The sequence below is a fragment of the Lissotriton helveticus genome, chromosome 6 (assembly GCF_964261635.1).
Source record: "Lissotriton helveticus chromosome 6, aLisHel1.1, whole genome shotgun sequence".
Classification (NCBI taxonomy): Eukaryota; Metazoa; Chordata; class Amphibia; order Caudata; family Salamandridae; genus Lissotriton; species Lissotriton helveticus.
In genome coordinates this window covers 497,537,579-497,558,938 of record NC_136067.1, presented here as the reverse complement: position 1 = coordinate 497,558,938, position 21,360 = coordinate 497,537,579, and the positions used below count along the sequence as shown (strand labels likewise).

Sequence of the window (21,360 nt, the reverse complement as noted above, 5' to 3'; positions counted from 1 at the left end):
TCTCTATTATACAAAAGTTAAACCGTGAATGAAGTTCTCTTTTAAACCACAAGATGGCAGTTGGCACCACTACATAGGAATTAGATTCACAAGCGACGAGTCATAGGTAGTGTCTAAAGGAAAAGGGACAAATAAATGAATAAAATACATTTTTATTGAAGAAGGCAACGCACCTGGTGTTATCAAGACCGCAATAGCTAATATTCGTTGGATTCTTTTAAGCAGTGTGTGATGTCCATGAATGGGAACGAGAGCAAACTGTGGAAAAGACAGCGCCTTGTACAGGGAAGTGATACATTTTACTGTATGAAGGTGAGCAACACTAATTTGTTTGAAATATATTTGGATATGACTTTGAGGCTCGAGAAGACTCTTGGTGATATACAAATTAAAGGGACAAGAAGTTAAAGAAATGGTCTAATGTCTAAGAAGTACATTTGAAAGGTCACCACGAGCGAGATTGGAAGAGCTGGATTCAGTGAATATGCTCAAAGCAGGTTGCCATTTAAACAGTCGAACAGACATTGCATGTGTATCTGAATGGTGCCATCTCGCCGCTCAGTGAGACTGGAATGGGTTACCACAGGCCTGATGGCAAACTATAGGAAAGAAATTAGGTGGGAAGATATTAAAATACTCCGGGAACTAGGTGGTGGGGAAAATAGGGATGATTAAAACTAATCATGCATATTGAAGGTTTATGTGAGTAGAGAAACGAATAGAGAAAAGAAAGAAAAAAGGGGAAAATAATAATTAATTTTAAAAAATGATGGGAGAGCGGTACGAAACATCTTTACTTCAGTGATGACGAAGGGACCAGAGGAACAACAGTGGCTTGTGGGGATGCAGAAACATTGGCAGCAAGTTTTGTCTGCAAGGAAGAGTTTCACTCTTTCATAGGTTTATCAGCAGGTGATAGAGGCTGTGCTACCACGGACCAAATCCCTGTTGTTTACAGCTTACAGGCAGACAAGACATAAATGAAGGGAAAGACAAAACTAAAAGGTCATTATGCGGCTCGAAATTAGGGGTGGGCGGAACTCGCAGAATTTAACTCAGCCGGATTCTGCGGGAGTTACATGAAAAATCTGAGATTCTGCAGAGTTCTGCCAACTGGCTGAAATAGGCACGTCGTACTGCTCGCTCTGTATTTAGTGTCAGTAGTGCGTTCGGTGCAGGAAAAAGCAGTGCAAACTGCACCATGCAGTGTGCCAGGGGGCGCAGCTACTCGGCGTGATTTTGCTGCCATTCAAGTCTATTTTCTACTCAAACAGCAGCTTTCTCACCGCGAAATGTTGCGACCTTCCGCGTTAGAAAAATCTCCCTGGATGTTTTCCTACCAACCGGAAATCGCACCAGGGGACACCAAATCTCGCTCGCCAACTTACCATTTTGGAGCTGCGCGCAAGCAAAAATTCAACCACGCAGCAATTGGCGGAATCTGGCCAGAACTCCATGTCACAAGAGTAACACAGAGTTGCCACAATTCCACTAATTCCGTGGGTGGAACGGAATGTTCTGCTCACTTCTTGTCGAACACCAGGACCATTACCAGATACAACATGGATCATCTGGGCTGGCCATGGCTCGAGAGCTGTAGAAGTCGTAGACATGTTAGTACTCAATGGCAGTAGCACAGTAGTTAATTTGTAAAACAGTAAATGCCAGGGCCCTTGTAAGGAGGCCACTCCAGCTAGCACCATCCATTGCCCCTGCTGCCAAGGATACTACCAATACAGCTATTAACCATCCTACTCCTACAAGTGTGACCATTCAGACTATTCTAGGCCTCCAAAGCAATAAGACTGGCCAGAGCGGCATGCTTTAGTCCTTTTTAATGTATATTAAACTAACAAACCACTGTTATGTTCATTCCCAAATTATAGAAACATTACCACTATGTGGCAAGCGGTCATAAGTTAACAATTAAGTGCCGGTGCTGAGCACTAGAAACCACTAGCTCAAATTAAGCATTGCAGTGACGCAACAAAATTTCATGTGGTCCCCCTGCGAGAATGTGAAGAGGGGCCCCTGAGCCTCCCATATCTTGCCTCTATTCATTGGTCTTGGCTGAATAGGAGCCCCTGCCCCTTAAGAGTTGAGGTACCCCTGAAGTATTAGGTAGTCTTGTGCTACACCCCTGGCAAGAGCGAGACTCTGCCATCAAAACCAATAGGGGTGGTCGGGCCTCTAGGAAGTGACACCTGTTTAGGTTTGTAAGTGTTTTCTCTCAGTGATGCCTCACAATGGAAACAGTATGGTTCATTGAGACAGGAAAGGAGAATGCCCCAGTTACTTAGCAGGTTAATCTACATTACTCTGAGTCCTGGTCTTCCTGGATGCAGTCCTCACGCATGATACTTCTCCTTTCTGGCAGAACCAATCTCCTAGCTGAAACTCAAAAAGGTCCCCCAAAACGGCCCTGTTACCCATTAGCCACCAGAAAAGGGAGGAACAAACGAAGCGCTTCCTGTAACATACCATGCCAAAAGACAAGAAAACAGGAAATAGTCAACTGCCATGCCTGGGTGGGAGGGCGGGACTCAGGACTGCATCCAGGAAGACCAAGTCGAGGAGTAATGAAGATTATCCGGGTAAGTCACTGGGGCATTACCTCCTTGTCAGTCTTCCCGGATGCAGTCCTCATGTATGATATAATACCAAAGCAAACCTATGACTATTTCCAGACACAAATGCAGGAAAAAAGACATACCAGTGAAATACCAAGGATGCAGAACCAAACCAGCGTTTTAATAATACAAAAACCAATGGAGCTCAAGGTACAAAAGGAGCATTATCACCCTCCACCAAAGACAGGACATGATCCCCAAAGGAAGAGAAAAACACCCAACCCCCCAATTGAAAATGAGAGTGGGAAAGAAAAATGTGATGGGAATTCCAAGTAGCTGCAGCACACACACTGCACTGGGGACCTTCAACCATGCACATTGTAGATTGATTATTTATTGTTAATTTAATTAAAATCATCACAATATACTACATTTTCCATACGTGGAGAAGATAGGAAAAAGAAAAAAAAGTTTTAAATTCATAAATCGCCATGCACACTCCAACTGGGGTAACTAGGTTTGCTAAAAACTGTAAAATCGTAAAGCAATAGTCCGAACTAGAAATAAGGTGCTGGTGGGTAAGGATGGCAACTACGTCTGGGAACCCAGTTTACAAATCTTTTAGGTGGACCCTTTGCCCAATAAATTAATGCTGATTTACAAAGCTAAAAAACCTTTATGTCAGCTGCCCCAGCACTGGTTATGACTAAACATTTAAGGCTCCGGCTTCTCGTGCCCAGCGCAGGGGTAGGTGTGAGGTGTTTGTCCTACTACGGACAGGGCACCTATGACTGAGGTGCTCTTCACCAAGAAGACCGTAGAAGCCAGCGCTTCCCACTAGTAAGGTTTCACTAGAAGTGGCGGGACTACATGCTCACCTCCATTTTCAGTGGTAGGTAGGAAATTTCCCCCAACCACATTGTGTGGATAGCTAAGTTTAGATCCTGAAGAAATGCACTGTATCACTCTGAACACTCGGCATGAAACATGTCGACCACTAACAGAGTAGAGCATTGCTCCTCTGGACCATAGTGCCAGCGAGCAGCTTCTCTTTCCATTTTTTAACAAGGTGGATTACCACGTTATTAAACTTGATGGAGGGCTATCTAATCTTTTTTAATACACCACGCACCCGCATCCACACTCTCCCCTAGGGCCCTCACACCCACGGCACCATATGGCAGGAACAAAAGATCTCCGCTAAAGAACCCCTCTACGGGTGCCCGTCGGGTATTGCACCGCCAACCCGACGAGGAGCAAGCCCATATGATGAAGCATGACACCTAGCTTGCTGGGTGTGTGAGGGCTCTAGTTCCAACAGGGAGGATTCCCTTCCAGTGTGCCTCCACCCACTTTTTGGTTCATCCTTCCCCCTCCTTTTATATTCCTCTACTGGGGAACTGCATACCCTCTTTTGTTTATAAACATTTAAAGCAACATGTTTTTCCTCGTTTCGGTGCAGGGTACGAGGGTTAACTTGTCTGGCATGCTTGTTTAGTCCTCTAGTCTTGATTGTTTTTGTTCCCTTGTGTGCCTGGGATTTGTGTTGAGAGAAATGTGAGGCAGGACTCCGATTATGTTGTGGGCACAGGACTGTTATTTAGCTTTGTAAGCTGTTTGGTCATGTTCACTCAAGCTTGGTGGCCAACTAATTGCAGCTTGTGCTTTAATGGTATGTGTCAGTGTAGCCCAACTGCTTCTATGAATTTCCCTAGTCTGGCCACAATTTGTGCTAGGTTGGCGGAGAAGCACCAGTACGAGACTTCTATGCAGTGTCTAAAGCCGTGAGACCTGCAAATTGAGAGTACCAGGCAGTGCTGCTCTTTTGTCATCTTTGGGCAGCAGCACAGCAGGTGAAGACAAGATTCACGTTGGTCTCTACGTAGACGACAAGCGGTTGTGTTGTCTTGCCGAGACCAGGATGTGTTGAAGTCCACGATGGGCAGTGCAAGAAGTCTCATGTAGGTGATTCTTTTCAGGGCCAGGACAGTCAAGTCTTGCTCAAAGTATGGCTGATGTTTTTCCAGGATATAAGAGGCATCCAGTGTAGAAAGATTGGGTTGGCAGTGTAAACTTTCCAGGTCCCTTTTGAATTATATTTTCTCAACCTGTGCGTTCAATGTCTTTTTCCAGGCTGTGGCCGGGATATCCTGGTTATGTAGATTTTTAACTTCTATTTCAAGTAGACTTGTAGCCGCTGCCAACAGTACCTGCCATGGGGAACCAGACTCTTCAAAAATTGTTTTAATTTAAGCTTTCAGTGAGGGTGCTGAGGCACGCAAAGTACTAATGTAGTACTTTATTATGTCCCCTGCGCAAATAATATCCGGGCTGACAAGTCCCAGCTCCAGTCTCACTCTGGCTCTCCAGGCCTGTCAGAGGAGAGTTAGAACCTTCTTGTAGGCAGAGATTTGGGGATTCATAAGTAACTTGTTGAATGCGCCAGGAAATACTAGATGACCGTAATTAAGAGAGGGAACAAGTTTTGCTCACACACCTCACACCTCCAAGAGGTAGCCACCCCGTGTCGAACAACTTTGCACTGGCAGGGGAGAAGACGACCCAGACACCTGGTAAGCCCTCACAATGGCAGATTTAATCCAGTGGGAAATGGAGAACGTAGAAGGACGAGAACCTTTATTTGAAAGACCAAAAGTGACATAAAGGGAATCAGCCCTCCGAAAAGAAGAAGAATGGACAATAAATGGACAAAGCCCGACCAATGTCCAGGGAGTGCAAACGAACCTCCTCAGCCGAAGACGAGTCTGGAAAGAAAACCAGAGGGACAATGTCCTCAGAACAATGAGAGCAAGAAGGAATCTTAGAAAGGAACGCCGGGCATGGTCGAAGAACAACCTTTCCAGAAAGAAATGGATAAACTGAGAAAACTGAGAAACCAAGATTAACCCCTTCAGGGCAGATGACTAGCTCAGCTCATCATGAGCGTAACGTGCCCTACGCTGATGACGAGCTGAGCTCGTCATGTAACGCGGTAATTTCGAAAACGCAGCGGGAAAACCACTAGCGCGCATGCGGTTAAAGCACCAATCTCTCCCACCCTTCGCCCGGAACACAAAGCAACCAATATCACCACCTTCTCCATCAAAGGGAGGATCAGCCAGCCCCTGGAGCACCAGGGGCAAATCCCAGGGAGGAACCTGAGAATGGGAAACCGGTAGCTGCAAGGGACAACATCAGAGAGATCATCCCCACGAAACCGCTCTGCTCTAAGGGTAGAAACAGCCAACCCCAAATTGAAGCCATCCTGCAAGAAATCTAAAATCTGCACAGGACACGAGGAGGAAACCAACCACCACTTATCAAAGTGACCCCAATGGCGATTGTATGACTTGCGAGTCAACGGCTTGTGGGACAACTAGATGGAGGTGGCAACAGCCTCAGAACAACCCAGATCCAACTACTCAGCAGCCAGACCCCCAGATGGAGACCCCAGACCACTGGCATCGGTGGAGATGATCACTGGATGTGGAACACGCAACGGTTGAGGTTGGACGGGTTCAAACAAACGGTGCAGGTCCCTTGCCACCCGCCGAGTAACAGGAATCCGGGCCTTAAAAACCTGAGACACCGGATTTCTGTGCTGCAGAACATAATGTTCCTCATCAGCCGATGGACAAGTGGCCGGGAGACTCAAGTTTTCCTGAACATGCTGTAAAAGATCCGCCATCTCAGGACCTTGAACATACAGCCCCCGACGACACTCCTCCTCAGGATCCACCAGCGCTTGCCTGGGAAGTTTAGGCAGAGTCTGCCCCTCCCGGGCCTTAAAAGCGGCTTTAACTGAAGCTTTAAATCGAGTGTTATAGGGACAGCAAAGAGGGCTGCACCGAAGGACCAGCAACCTCCTCATCAAGCTCCATAGTATGCCCACACCAAACAGCCAAACCTCACAAAATGCAGAAACACTAAGAAGGCACAAGCCAAAACAGGGTACATATAGGTGCCCTGTGACCTAAGATCACATGGAAAACGCCCATAAAGGACTACCAGGGAGAGGAGCCAGTCCCATATAATCACCATGCGTCACGCAAAGCAGAAAAGCCTGACAAACCACGGCACCATCCTCGGTCAAAAGGACCGCTCTGCGAGTCCTGGCAAGAGCGCAATAAGCCCGCTAAAGCAGGGCACCAAAAGCAGAAGAACATAACATGCTAGCCCAGCCTGCTAACTGCAGAGTGCTATGGGCAAAGAACAAGAAAGCCTCAGTGTCTCGGCCTCACCTGGTCAAGCAGAGCACCCAGGGTCGGGCACGTATGAAGATTGTGAAGACCCAACAGCCCCGTTAAACAGGACCCAATGGGGAGGAAAACATGCCACACCTAAGCGCGAGTGTGAAATGCAGAAACAAAACCCTGCTCGCTAAAGCAGACCAAAGAGAAAAAAACAGAACAAATACTTACCGAGGGCAATAGCATCAGTCTATGGCACATCTTTTCCAGAAAGAAAGAAAAAAACCAGGAAGTGCTTTATTTGTTCCTCCCTTTTGTGGTGACTCTTGAGTAAAGGGGCCATCTTGGGGAAACATTCTGAGCTTCAGCTAGGCAATTGCTTCTGCCAGAAAGGAGAAGTATCATGTGTGAGAACTGCATCCAGGAAGACAGACAAGGAGGTTATGACAGTGCATAGTTCATGGTAGACAAGAGCCACCACTGCCACCTCTGCATTCGTTATTGCCAAATTTTAATTATTGACAATTGTTATAAGGCCCAAGTGGGCAAGTCTTATTTGTGCATACGGACTAGATGTCAACCACTTTTACTGTCATGTAAAGTGCTCATAAAATGGTGAATATGGTGGCAGACAAATAAGTTAAATGAGATGCAATGATTAATTGCTGGATGTCGGGGATCCATGACGCAATATTCATGTGTAATTTAGTGTACTTTACAAATTGATTATATTGGATATTTGCCCACTTGGGCTCTCCTTTGAATTTTCGTTTATTGTAACTCATCGGGGTGATACCGGCATGCTCTCCTGTTTATCACATGCCTGCTACTGCTCTTGAAATGCGTGAATACGCGTACAGGGAATTGGTAATGAATTGCTAAACAAATAACCTTTTTACTTACAATGCTATATATATATTACACTGCTGGTTTTTAAATCGTTAAGAGTATTATACTTAGTATATAGCGCAATGGAATGTTACTATTTGTGCAATGGACTACAAATGCGATAGTATAAAAACTACGAGTCTGTTTTTGTGCTCGATTAATCACGTGATATGGGTGTTCCACAAGTTTAAAATGGCTGATGTAACTTTATCAAATTGTTAGTGAGCAAGCCTGCTGGGCAGGCGAAACGCGTCTAACATGAAACTGATTTTGGATGCAAAAACATGGCGTCGACTTCCCTGTTTTAAGGATTGTGGCAAATTTTTCGGACCGTGCCTGGAGGTCTGTGTTTTGTCGACGCGCCCCCTGTTCAGGTGGCAGTGGTTTTTCTTGGGCAAGTGTGGAATACATACATATATATATATATATATATATATATATATATATATATATATATATATATATATATAAATGCTTGAAGGTGTCCACCTTTGAGTAGCACGCGAACAGCTGCTTGGTTTATGTATAGGTGAGGACGGGGTTCCACTCGTAGACGCCGCTCCGTACGGGATCTGCCCGACGCGTTTCGAAGCTCCATATGCTTCTCTTCAGGGGCTTTAACGGAAGCGGTGTGCGCAACCACCGGGGCAGATCCCGTACGGAGCGGCGTCTACGAGTGGATCCCCGTCCTCACCTATACATAAACCAAGCTGCTGTTCGCGTGCTACTCAAAGGTGGACACCTTCGAGCATTGATATATATATATATATATATATATATATATATATATATATATATATATATATATACATACACACACACACACACACACACACACACTTTTTTTTAACAAGAGGACTACCTGCATATCTATTTTAGAGGTCTGACATCCCTCCCCTTACACCTAAGGAGAGAAAACAAACACCAAACAACCCCAATTGCTCATCATCACTAAAACGTTAGGGAAACAAACAGTCTAAGACATCGGTGCTCTCAACCAAAAGGTTGCTGTGACCGCACAGGCTAAATAATACATATTGCTAAACACTGGGGTTATTTCCTGCCTGGCTGGCTGTCATAACAAAGCAACTGCCACCCACAGGATTACAAACAAACACAGTAAGCATCCTGTGTTGGCAGCTAGATATGGAAAAGTTATTCCATCAGACAAGAATCCCAGACCCTCAAAATACATTGATATATTACTGAGGATATGTATGCATTTCTTTTTTGTAAAATCTGCTGTATGCATCTGTTTTATGTTACAATTTAATACATGTGCCTATGCTAACCTGTTCTATAGGCAAATGCATGTCACAGCAACCGCTAATGAGATTTCTAAACAACTGGTAAGACTTAGAGGTGTTGTTTTCAATACATCACATATAGGAATATTAATACACAAACCTATGACACAAATAGTCTCAAGCAGAAGCAAGAGACCAACAATTTCGCTCGGAATACTTTTTCTTTGGGAAGTTAAGCTGGTGCCCCAGAAAAGCATTGCTTCAACGTGACTTGTGACTGGAATCAAAATGATCAATAGTGCATGGGGAGATTTACAAAATCAACTCGCGTTGTGACGTGCGGTTTCTTACTTGGTTACTGGGCTTGAATGCTTTTCTACAGGTTTGCTATGTCGAAGGGGCAAATGCATTAATATCTAACATTTTTTCAAGCGTTAAGAGATTTACATTTTAGTCTTAATAGTTATTTTTAAGTGGGTGAAAAGTTGGCAATAAATTAAGCTTGCTGTATAGAGGATGAGTGTCTATGGGCATCAGCACTGTAAAGTACTTTCCGTTTTATTTCTAGATTTTCTTCGAAGTAGGAATCTCGCTTCGCCGCAAACAAACATCTAAATATGAAAGGGAACGGTTAAAAAATCTATATCAGACGTGCTTTAAAATGACCCAGTAATCTCACAGTAGCCAACATATTTTTTCCTTCTGATGAAGTGAACCAGGTAACCGTGGGAAGGTAATTCGTATTTGAGATGTAACAGATAAAGCTTGGCTAATTTTTTGGGAATAATGTGTGTGGGGAAAGATGCAATGCATAGACCGTCCCCACCAACATTGATGAATCGGATGTAAACATGCGTTTGTGATAACCATAATATAGACATTATCTTCACAGTTCTAATCTGCTCGGAAAAAACAAGAAATACAAGATGTATTGAAAACTATTGTAAAACATGCTTGATTCGTACTGGCCATTTTCATATTGAGCTGGATCGAATAATAAAATCCAGTGGTTTTTAAAATGAAGAACAAATATGTAGATAATTCCAATAAATGTATTATGAGTACATTTGATTGTGCAGATGTCCTGGAAACCTGAGTGAATTTTACTCTTGCGAAGATTAAATGGTTCAGCTCTAATGTGAACCCCAATACTGGCCGGGAGGAGAGCTCTGCGTGCCCCCCCCCCCCTTCCCTTCCCTCTGCATGACTCCTTCCACATCCAGCAATGGCGGACATACGGGTAATCACTGTGACCTCAAAAGGTCACTGCGTGAATCCCATATAAATCCATAACCAGCTCCACATTTCTGTCAATACAATTTATGTGCAAATGACTATCAGTTAATTAAACGCGGCGGAAACAAACGTCATCATACGTTGGGTACACCAGCGGAGCAGAAAGACAGCCAGCGAGGCTACAGTAAACACAAGACAACAGAGCGCCGCTGAACACACTTGGAACGGCAGCAGCGCACACTCACCAGAAGCTGGTTTTCTGTAAGAATCAGCTCTGATAAACTCTCACACTCTCCCACAGCTTCCGTCAACTGCATGAGGCGATTCTGGTCCACCTTTAAGATTGACAGCTTCCTTAACTTTCCTGTGGAAAGAACATTAGTTAGCTGCAGCATTTATTCGCAAGCATGGCAGCCCTAAAACAATTAAATAGTTTATTTAAAAAAAACCTGTCACATTAAAATAAGAATATATAATGAAAAGATAAAATGAAATGGCATATTAAAACAGGTGTTACAGTAAACCAATATTCTGTGTAGCATTGGGTATAAAGTACCACAATCTGCCATGCTTTTTCTGCAGAGCTAGGCCGGAGGTGGGGAGCGTGGAAGGGGTCATGGTTGTGAAGGAAATAAAGGTATAAGTGTCAAATCAGAAAACGTGCAAGAATAACCTGGGTAGAAGAAAGCTAATCTTAAAACAACCACCAAAGTAGCTATAGGTGAGAGAATCACAGCAGTTTAAAGGGAGGAGAACAACAAAATATATTTTGCTACAGGCTTTGAATGCATACAACACTGGACTTCAGTTAGAAAAATCGTATGGCCATGTAAGAAATACATGCAGGCCAAAAAGTGGTTATTGGAAAAAAATTATAAATCAAGATTTACATATCAGAGTATGTCCACCAGGTAGAAAGCTTTTCCACATTCCTAAGTATAAGAAAGGTGAGGGGAAATTGGTGTGTCTCAGACTGTAGAGGGAGCTGGTATTGCACTACGCTTTCCTCTAATTAATTATGTGACTTCTTCACATGGAAAATGTTTTCTATGCTGAGAAAAGAAGGGGGAAAGCAACAACGCCCGTCTACCTTAACACCATACCTCTGAATTTTCCATTTTTTTCCAAGTGTAGAATTATTTTTTCTATTAAAGAGTGCATTTGAAAGTGGCAGTAGTCACGGGCTACGCCTAAACATTCAGAATACGTTTTGTGCACAAAGAGGAAGGCCACACTAAATAATGCTGCAGGGACACCAGGAGACTGAGGGCTTCTGGAGTGCCCAACGAAAGCTCGCTGTGATGAATCAATAAGCGCTTTGTAGAACCTTGGTCCATGGTAAAGAACTGAGACCCAATGACCTCCAGAGTTTGTGGAGAGCTTGTGAACTTTGCCCCGCACCATATGCCTGCATATAACAATAGGAGCCATCATTTACGCAACTCTCCAAAAACAGCAAAGCACAAAGAGGACCTCTATGACTGAAATCTGCTTCAATGTGCCTGAGGTACGTTGGGTTCTATCCTCTAGAAACATGAAATGATTTGACAGTGCCGGCGATTTACAGGGAGCAGGGATAACACAGTAATTTAGCGTCAACACCTTGTATGAAGCATAACCTTTCTTGACCAAGATGTGAAGCGGAGGTCCTTGTGCAAAATTGATTCTTGAGACCCTGACACATAAGGGTCCGTCTGAGTCACTCACCATTGAGTAGTGTCCTAGAATTTGGGCACCAATCCGAAATTCTGGAGGCCCCTACACAGGTAATTATCACTCACTTTCTGAATTACTGAGAAAGGGAACATTTCACAGAGGGCATGAAATGGGGCAGCTGCACAGTATGAATACTCTGATATCTGACGGTTCCTGGATCATTGCAACACAAGGAGAGGATAGACAGAGCGCTGAAACTTTTCAGACACTCTCCCTCAGTCACAGATCTGGATTGAATCCATCATCATTCTTTAGCTCACTCCACCACTCCAGTTCAGACCCAGCCATATTCAAATCAGTCTGACCCTGTGCCTCATGGGAACAGTCCAGCGCGAACTGCCAAGCCAGGTCTTCCCTGGACCAGAAAAAAGCATCCTGGTGGTGAGTGCCTGAAAAGTTTCAGTGCTCGGTCCATCATCTCCTTGTGTTTGCTTGGTTCCTGGATCATTCACAACACTGGAAGCATCAGCACAGAATTTTGAGCCCAGACTGAGAGAAAATAGACTACAATACATGTTTCCGTACTCTGCAAAACTCCGAGTGATCAAGGATGACAGATCACATTTCTTCTGGTTGAGATTGGCTGGATGACTAGAGGCACTGCATAAGACGTTTCAGGTGGACCCTCAAAGGGAGGGGGGGGTAGGAGAGAATCAATGGACATGACCTCAATGGTTACCCTTCTGCTGGGAGATATTATGACTCAAGAGAAGACTATGATGCATTCAGACAAAAGAGAAGTGATGGGCAAAGTTTGGCCGTTAGCTGTGGTTGACCCATCAAGGCAGCTTGTTGGTAATAAAGAAGGTGGAGCTTTGGGTCGATTAACACAATACCGGAGTATTTACTGATTTTTGGATCACAATATGGTTGAGACGCCACTACACTTCTTTTGGTTCCTGTTGGACCATATTGGGTGCGTTGGTAGCGCTTGTGGGACTTCTCTTGAAGCGCGAGAGCCCTTAAAACATTGGGATACTGTCTTTTGTGCTACGGTTCTTTGTTCTTTATGGTTGGATTTGGGTTTGGATTAGGGAGAGACATTTTGGGTCTAGGACTGTGCAGTTGGGTACTGTTATTTCATCTTCTCTTCTTACTGTTGACTGAAGTTTTTAGTGAATATAAAGACGTGAAATCCTTTGGATGGATTTCATGGTCTGTATCCATAGCGTGAGTTTCAGGTTTTAGTGGTTTTCTCTTGACTGAAAAGGGAGTGTGTTAGGCTGGACTGATGGACTTTGATTACAGCGAGAACTCAGGAATACTGGGCGACTGTCATGGTTAATTTACTGCTAGGTAAAAGGGTTCTACTGCAAAGGTTGTTAACATCGGCACCACATAAGCCAATTGCCTGTAATGTGTATGGTCTGAATACTTATGCCAAATGGCATAGAGCTCTTTAAATTCTAAGACGACAAAGAGTGGTAAGAGTACTCCTTCAAGGAAAGCATCTGAATGCCATAGAGCACACCCATTTAATAGGAAGACAGAAGGTTCTCTTTATTCCACCTGCCACCACTTTTCTAGAGGAGGATCTTCTGGATTAATAGTAGTGGAACATTTAACGAGTCAACAGTGGTCCAGGAAGGGAAGTCCACTAGTGTTTATAAACTTGAATGGGAGGGGAAAAAACGTTACTTACCTGTAATAATTAGTTTGCAACTTGCAGTGCTGTAAATTGTCATACTCTGCACATTCCTGCCAACTATTGCTGGGAGCGGACATTGGAAGTTTTTTTTCTTCAAAGAAAGTGTTGTTGTTTCTAGTTGTATTTGACGCCCCCCGCCCCAGCCCACAATACACCAGGGAATGAGCTGCATCTCAAATTATGTTTCGCCATACAAGTGAGTAAGCATGCATAGCACTGCCAAGCAAGACCCGTCTATGTACACCGGTGATCAGTTGTACTTTGTAAAAGAAAAGAATAAGAGTTGCTATAGGTGATGAGAGAGAGAGAGACTTTTCAAATAATTAAATCCTCAAACATCCTACTATGAGCTCACATCGGGCAAGTTTGGGACGGCACTTGCGAATCTACAGCACCACAAGCGGCACATCGATTGTTGCAGGTTAGTAACGTTTTTGTTTGCTGCATGTGCCGCTGTAGATCACATGCTCTGCACAGACTGAAATACAGTGCCCCTGTTCCTAAAGCTGTGGTTAGAAAGCTATTGCAGAGTGCCAGGCCTGAATGTCTATAAAATAGTGCTTGGTAAAAGTGTGAATACTGGACCATGTTGCAGCTTTACAAATGCCAGCAATTCGGAGTTTACCAAGAAAATCCACAGTGGATCCTTCTTGAGAGTAGAATGTGCTCTCGTACATTGCTAAGTGCCGCCCACAGCTTTGGCATAACAGATGTGGATATAATCAATTGTCAATCTAGCAATGCCAGATTTGGAACTTGATTTCCTCAAGTGAGACCTACCAAAAGCTACAAAAGTTATTTATTTTTTCTGACTGGTTTAGGTATGTCCATGCAATACATAAGAGCTCTTTTAAGACTTAAAGTGTATAAAGCCCTTTCTACAGCAGTTTGTGGTTTCAGAAAGGTCAACGATTTGTTTGGCATGAATTGGAGAGACAACCTTAGGCAAAAGGGAGGGTTAGTTCGAAGGAGTACCCTGTCCTGACCCCAGACGTCAGAACCGGTCTGAGTTTGAGTTTGTCCCACGTAGGAAGGAGCACAACTTCAAACTTACGCAGGCTAGCTTGTGTTCTTGAGTCAGATTTGCAGGACTCTGCTGTGGTGTCTCTCAGTAGAGAGAAGGCATTTCATTCTATTAGTTGGTATTTTTTGTTTGAGGTGTTGGAGGTGTAACTTTAGTCCAGTTTTACTGGCTGGGAGAAACTGGTATATTTTAATGTCAGGGAGGGAGTAAAAAATAACGAGTGATAGCTGGCTGGCAGCTGGTTAGGGTTACCTGGAAGGGTTGCCCTTATCTCCACTGGCTGGAGTACTGAGGTAGGAAATGTGTAATTTGAGCATCTGAATTGGCAAGCTTATCATGTGGTGTCCTTATATACATAGAACACATTAGCCAAACTTGAGCAGTTGTGTGGAGGAGTTTGCTGGAATATTGGGCCTTTAAAGTAGCTGCTCTAAAACCGGTTTGCCTCCCTCTGCGTGCATTAGCCTGAGGAGGGAAGTGTAGATTACGGGACCTTGTTGTGATGTGGCAACCTAGTGGGCTGAAATTACTGGGGATCCTAGTAAAGCACCCTAATATCTAGGACCTAACATTAAATTTGGACTAAATAATGGGTCTACGGGGTCTTTGTCCACTCTGGTCATAGCCTTTGATGCGCATAATTGCATCCGTTAAAATGATGGTGTTCCCTCATTGTCTATAGGTATTTTAGGGTATGGCATGTCTTGTGCCATTCTTTATATTTAAAGAACTGGCTTGCACAATGTCCTCTCATTTGTGGGCTGGCACATGAAGGGTTTCCTACAATGAATAGGTTGTTGTACGTTGTTGTAAATGTTTTTTTTTTTTATTATTATTTTTTACCTTTGATGAAGTGGAAGCTTGTTTTGGTGTTCAACAGGGTATATTTCTGACATATTCTCAGTTGGGGAGGGCTGTAAATGTTACTTTACAGGCACTGTGTAGAGATCACCCAGAACTAGGTGTGGGCGAAGTTGCTTTTTTCCCCATTCGAAGTAAGCGGATACAAAACAACGGGAAATGTAGCTGTTTCTGCATCTACCCATGGCAGACTGGAAAATGGGAGGAATACAGGAGAAATAGAAAGAAAAACAATAACTCCTCATTATGGACATTGAGAAATCCAAGGACAGATGATTTCTTCTGCTGCCTGGTACTGTCAGTGGACCGCAATTATAATTAACTTAATGTCAAAAACATTAGCTTTTTTTTTTTGCTGATTTTTTGTAGCGCAAACTTGACCCAAAGGAATAAGAGCGCTTTATGAGCACCAGTTACGTTACACAAGTACACATTCATTTTTGGGTAGGCACGGGGAGATTAAGTGTTTTTACCAGAATTACAGGAAGCTGCGCAGACGCCAAGGCTCGAACTTGATTCCCCAGCTCCAAAGTCGGCAGTTCTGGCCGTAAGGTCACAACCTCTCCCCTACATTAATTTAATTACAATGACCAAACCCTGGCAGTACTCTTCAAGAGCCTCCTGGCATGGGAACGTTAGTATGGGAGGACCATGCAGTCAGACACGCCAGACAGACTTCGCTGCTGTGAAAGTATCTTTGAAGGCGCCTGTGAGTGACTGGGCAATGTAGTTAACGTAATGCTAGATGCGATAAGGAAAACAGACTGCCCAGCTCATCCACAGAGAAGTGGATCAAGTCCAATTACACTCCATGGGTGGAAAAAGAAAGTTAATATTGTGCACTTCACTTTCCAAGTGGGAATTTCGCTCATCCCAACAAAGAACCAGAATTGTTGCTACAGGCTTGGTGGGAGGGAGATCTTGCAAGTCTTATCTGATTCAGAGTGACGAAAAGTATCCTCGAACTCTGAACCAGTAACCAAAAAGGATAGACTTATTTATACACACAACAGATTTCTTCATAAGGCTCATCTTACTCCAGTTGTGTTTAAAAATATTTATGCTGCCGATCTGATAGTTGCCCTAGGTACGAGTCTAGGAACACGGATTTCCTTATATGATTTGGACGCATGCTTTAGTGGGCCTGTTCTGGAGCAGGCGTTTTCACTCAATTGTGAGAAGCAGGTGAAAGAATGGTTGAGGTGACATTCAAGCATTGTGTGTTAAGACTACAGCCAAGACCTAAAGGAGAAAATGGGATATAAAAGTGTGAAATTGTAACTGTTATTGGTAAGATGAGGAATTGCAGCACATTGGTTGCAGGAATGGCGTCCCTCTTTTCAAAAAAAGTGAAACGATTTGCAAGAGTTGATATTAGGGAAAGAATTACTTGTGGCAAGACAAAGAATGCATCAGAACAGACTGAAGATCTAAGAGATTGGAGATGTAAAAATGGGAGGGTGCTGGGTAATGGTAAGGAGATGATTTCTCCTCAACGTATCTCCATATAGTTGGGATGAATCGTCTTGTCTCTATTTGTTTAGATGAGGACCTGTGTTTTTATTACAATGGAACCACAAGCCTGCCATGGGCGGACTACTGAAATTAATCTCAGCCACTGGTAATAAATCTGGACCACAATGCAGTCCATTGTTTTTTTCTCCATGTCTCACCTCAGATAGGAACCAGCGATTTCCAAATTAGCCTTTATCCGACTCCAATCACAACAGTCCAGCCTGGCCAGGTATCCTCTGACTGAGGTGGCAAGTGCGGCCAAATACAATAGACTGTACTGCAACCCACAGTAATTAGAAGCGCTGACATGAACTAAAGCAAACAACTTATCAGTTTTGTTTACTTCATTAAGACTCATTAAGTGTGACTGGTATGTTCAGATGAGATTCTCGTGCTTACCGTGCCTACTGATGAACCACAAATAGCTCAAAACGGATATGGGGCTGCTTGTGCTCTCATTCAGAGGGAGCCGGTCAATATGGGCTTTACTGTCCCTATTACCCCAATCATAGTAGGACCAAGGCTGAATTGCATATGGTTGGTTCCGGTTTGAGGTGGCAAGGTGTGCTAAAAAAAATGGACTGAATTGCAGCTCATAGTAGTTACCAGTGGTTGAGATTAGATCAAGCAATCGCCCCACTGTTTTTGTTCCGTTGCTTTATTTTTTCTTAGGCTGATTCTATGACATTTTGTAAGCAAGCTGTGCAGTTTCACACCCTTATAACTTCCGTTGCATGCTAAGACCCACTATGAACAATCTTGGATGAAGTCTTGTTTGTGTATCTCACACCTTCTTTCTATTGTTCCATGGTGTAATCCTTATCTACATTTTGTCAAATACAAATTATGCTCCCTTTCCACTAGTTTTCCTCAATTATGTGTAAATCCCTTTCTTCTGTGTCTTTACTCCTTCAGTACAGCTCATTCTGTACCACGTCTCAGTGCTCTATCTATTGTTGTGCCGACTGTACGTGCACCCAAATGCTTAACACTTCACCCTATTTCTTTCCAGTCATCAGTCCGGTTACACACATCTTTCGCTCTGCGATCCTTGCTTGTTTCTCATTAAGCAAATTCTAGCACTCTTCCAATTAGGCTCTTGCTCCTCCCAACGAGGCAGGTGGCAGAAGACAAGGAAAGGTTGGGCAGATGGGAAGGTGTAACAGCTATATAATTACATGTCTGCTTGGTCACAGTGTTGCCACACACTAAGTACCACCATCTACAACTGTAAACAGGTCCACACCTTTTTACTCACTCTGGTCGTGAAGCAGTGTTTTTAACTCGTCTGGATGATTAATATCTAAATCAGATAAAGACATTTAAAAAACTCCATTAAAAAAAAAAAAACTTTTGCCATGGCCCGTAGATAGGTAACACTTACCAATACCATCTGGTAAAACCTCAATTAGATTCTGGGAAGCTAGCAAGTCTGTTAATGAGTTAAGACCACTGATCTCATCGGGAAGTCTCTCAATCTTATTCTCCGACACATCCAAGCAAAGCAGGTTCTTCAGGTTTCCAATTTCCTATGTCGAAAGAAACAAAGAAAGAAGACAAATCCAGATGTGTAGCAGACACAGATTTCATCAATACTCTAATGCAATTTTATAGAACGCATCGATAGTTCTTTAAAGCAAAAAAAGTATCAGCAGAGTTTAGTCTATTTCTGGTGCTGCCCATGCTTTGATTTAGACCAGGCTTCTCCAATTAGTAGCTCCTGAGCTATTGTTATTTCTCCAGGTACCAGTAAATAGATGTGCTGTGTGTAGCCTTCCATACCAAATTAAAAGCTTTTGCTTGGTTGAGTTAATATATGTATACTAAAATTGAGAGTATGTACTTTCAGAACTCGTGTATTTTTAAAACTCATAAGCTGATTTTTTGAGAAAAATGGCTACATTTCCAAAATCTATATAAAGCTTATGGTTTAGTTATACATAATGTGGTATGGGGAGGGGTAGCTCTTATAACTAACAGTATTACCTTGGTGGTAGTGACACTCCAGCTATGGCTGGTATGTATTATCCATGTGGAGGAATTTCAATTTGATTAAACCTTTTTACATTACGGTGGTTAACTCTGTCTGATGCACTAAGGTGATTGATGACCATTGCATGTGGTGGTGGCCACTAATGTAATAAAGTCGGATAAGGTCACATTTCTAACACTAATAATGTTAGTATTTGGGAAGATTTTTATTGCACACAAGTAGCATGTATTACAGACAAGGTTGGAGACTCCTGATATAGACACAGACATCTACAGACAAAGTAATCAACATTTCAACAGCATCCATGAAGAGTACGTGATTTGCTACACACTTCCTCAGATAAAACTTTGCATTGAAAACTTACAGCTCATATTAAACATTGGTTTGCTAAGATACTCATACATGAATTAATCGGTACCAGGAAAATTAAACATCAGTGACTAGAAGAATGAACAGACACTCAGGAGTACTAGAATAGACATTTTAGTATACCCAATTTCGCTACCCCAAAAAGACATGTTTGACCTTGTGTTTCACCATGCCCGGGTCTCGTTTCAGATCACTCTGACCACTGTGTATAAAAAGCTACCATGTAATTTCCTGGCAACGCAGGTTGACGGATTCATGTGCAAAACATTTACAAGTGGTCCAACATGGAATTCTCAATCTATTAATATGATGGCATATCTCTTCATGATCACATAGGGGGAGCGAGGGAAAATACAAGAGGAAGAGTCATATCTGTCGCACCAGAATGACCATAATCTAAACAGCTAGGATAAGAATTGGCCCGCAATTGGAATAAAGCAGACCTCGACCTCTTTCTTTCCTCTCTAACATCTTCGGTCCCGTCCGGCCCAGGTTCTCTAGATTCCCAGGAAGCCGCACTTACCAAATGGCTGGAGTCCGCCAGCGACAAGATCGCCCCTCTTAAGATAATTAGAACCAAGCGCCCTCATGACGCACATCGCTGGTTTTCAGACAGCCTTAAAACCTTAAAGCTGGGACTTCACCAAGCCGAGCGTCGCTGGCGCCGAAACTACGATCCTTCAGATAAATCCAACTTCCTAAAATTATCCGGAGAATATAAACAGGCAATCTCAGCTGCCAAAACTGCCTACTTCTCCACAAAAATTCTCAACTCCGCGCAAAAATCCAAGGACATTTTTGCTATTGTGGAGGAGCTCTCTCACCCGGACAGGGTGACCATCAAACCTCTTCCATCTCAGGCACTTTGCGACTCTCTTAACTGCTTTTTAGGTTTTGACTGGCCATGCGCTTTGCGCATGCGCCAAAAAACGTTATGTTTTGTGTGTGGGGTCGGGTCTACGCCCCCTCCATTCCCCTCCTCCCATTGGCTAGCTCCATAAATGGAGGCTAGCCATTGGGAGAGGGCTCCGTCCGTCAATCTCGGACCAGATTCGGGGGCGTTCCCGAGAATTTTTGGCTTTTGGCGACGTCACGCTACGTCAGCCAAAAGTCGAGAACGCCCCCGAATCTGGTCCGGCATTGAGCCGGCACCCGCCTTCCTGCTCCGGCCGTCGTCAGCGTCTCTCCTCCCCCTTTCCCGCCCCCTCCCGCTTGTTTCAGCAGTGGCGGCACCGGCCGAAGATGCAGAAAGCAAGCCACCTAAGAACGACTGGCATGATAATATACACCATTCCACTCCTGGCGAAAAACGCGGTGGGTGGGAGCTCCGTCCGCGTTCAGAAACAAGAGCCTGGCTGACATCCTTAGACGTAGCGCCGCGAGGGTATTCCAAGTGGCGCTGCTCTCTCCCTGATGCACAGGTACTAATGGTTAGAGGCGTCCTTTCCCCTGCCGCAGAGCTCAGGGGCTCAGCCTGAGATCGCTCTGCCCTGGCAGGGACAGTGAGAAGCGGCCGCCTCCTGTTAACACCATGAAGCGGCCAGTGCACAGCGGCTCACCTTCGGCGTCGCTAGGCAGCCAGCAGCAGCGCTGCGAGCTTTCCAGCAGCCACCCCGCCCCCTGCCCAGGTGCCCTGTGTACTCGCGGTGCTTCGGGCGCTGCTGACTGCTCCGGTTTGCAGTGGAGGTCCAAACAGCCAACGGCGGGTCATGTGATGGGAGAGTGCTCGCCTAGCAGGGTTTAAATAGCCGTCTAGTACTGGCGCTGCCGCCTCTGCTGTCACCGTGCAGCACTCTATGCTGCTAATGCGAGCGGCACAGAGGGCGAGACGAGAAAACAATGACCTGAAAACCCGGCCCTGCTGCTGCCGGCGCAGGGTGATACCACAACAATACAGCACGCTTGCTCGCATCGCCAGCCTTACAACAAGCGGAACACTGTAGTCCAGGACTCCTCTATAGACACTCGTCACGGCGGTTCTCAGTAGGCACGACCATCGCAGTAAACAGGGGCACCAGGGCAATGTATGGGGTGCCCAGGACCACACATAGCTATAGTGAAGGAAAATAATGGTCCTGGGGTTGTGCTCCGTATACACGGAAA

At 44.3% G+C, this 21,360-nt stretch overlaps 1 protein-coding gene across 1 annotated transcript in view; it reads right to left on the bottom strand.

Annotated features, from left to right (window-relative positions):
• LRRC1 (leucine rich repeat containing 1) overlaps positions 1-21,360 on the bottom strand; it is a 538,119-nt gene that overhangs the window by 64,600 nt on the left and 452,159 nt on the right. The window contains exons 8-9 of the mRNA XM_078647950.1: positions 18,280-18,424; positions 10,377-10,495 (exon numbers count right to left, since the gene is read on the bottom strand). Of these exons, the coding sequence (XP_078504076.1) occupies positions 10,377-10,495; positions 18,280-18,424 (264 nt within the window). The remainder of the gene's footprint in view (positions 1-10,376; positions 10,496-18,279; positions 18,425-21,360) is intronic.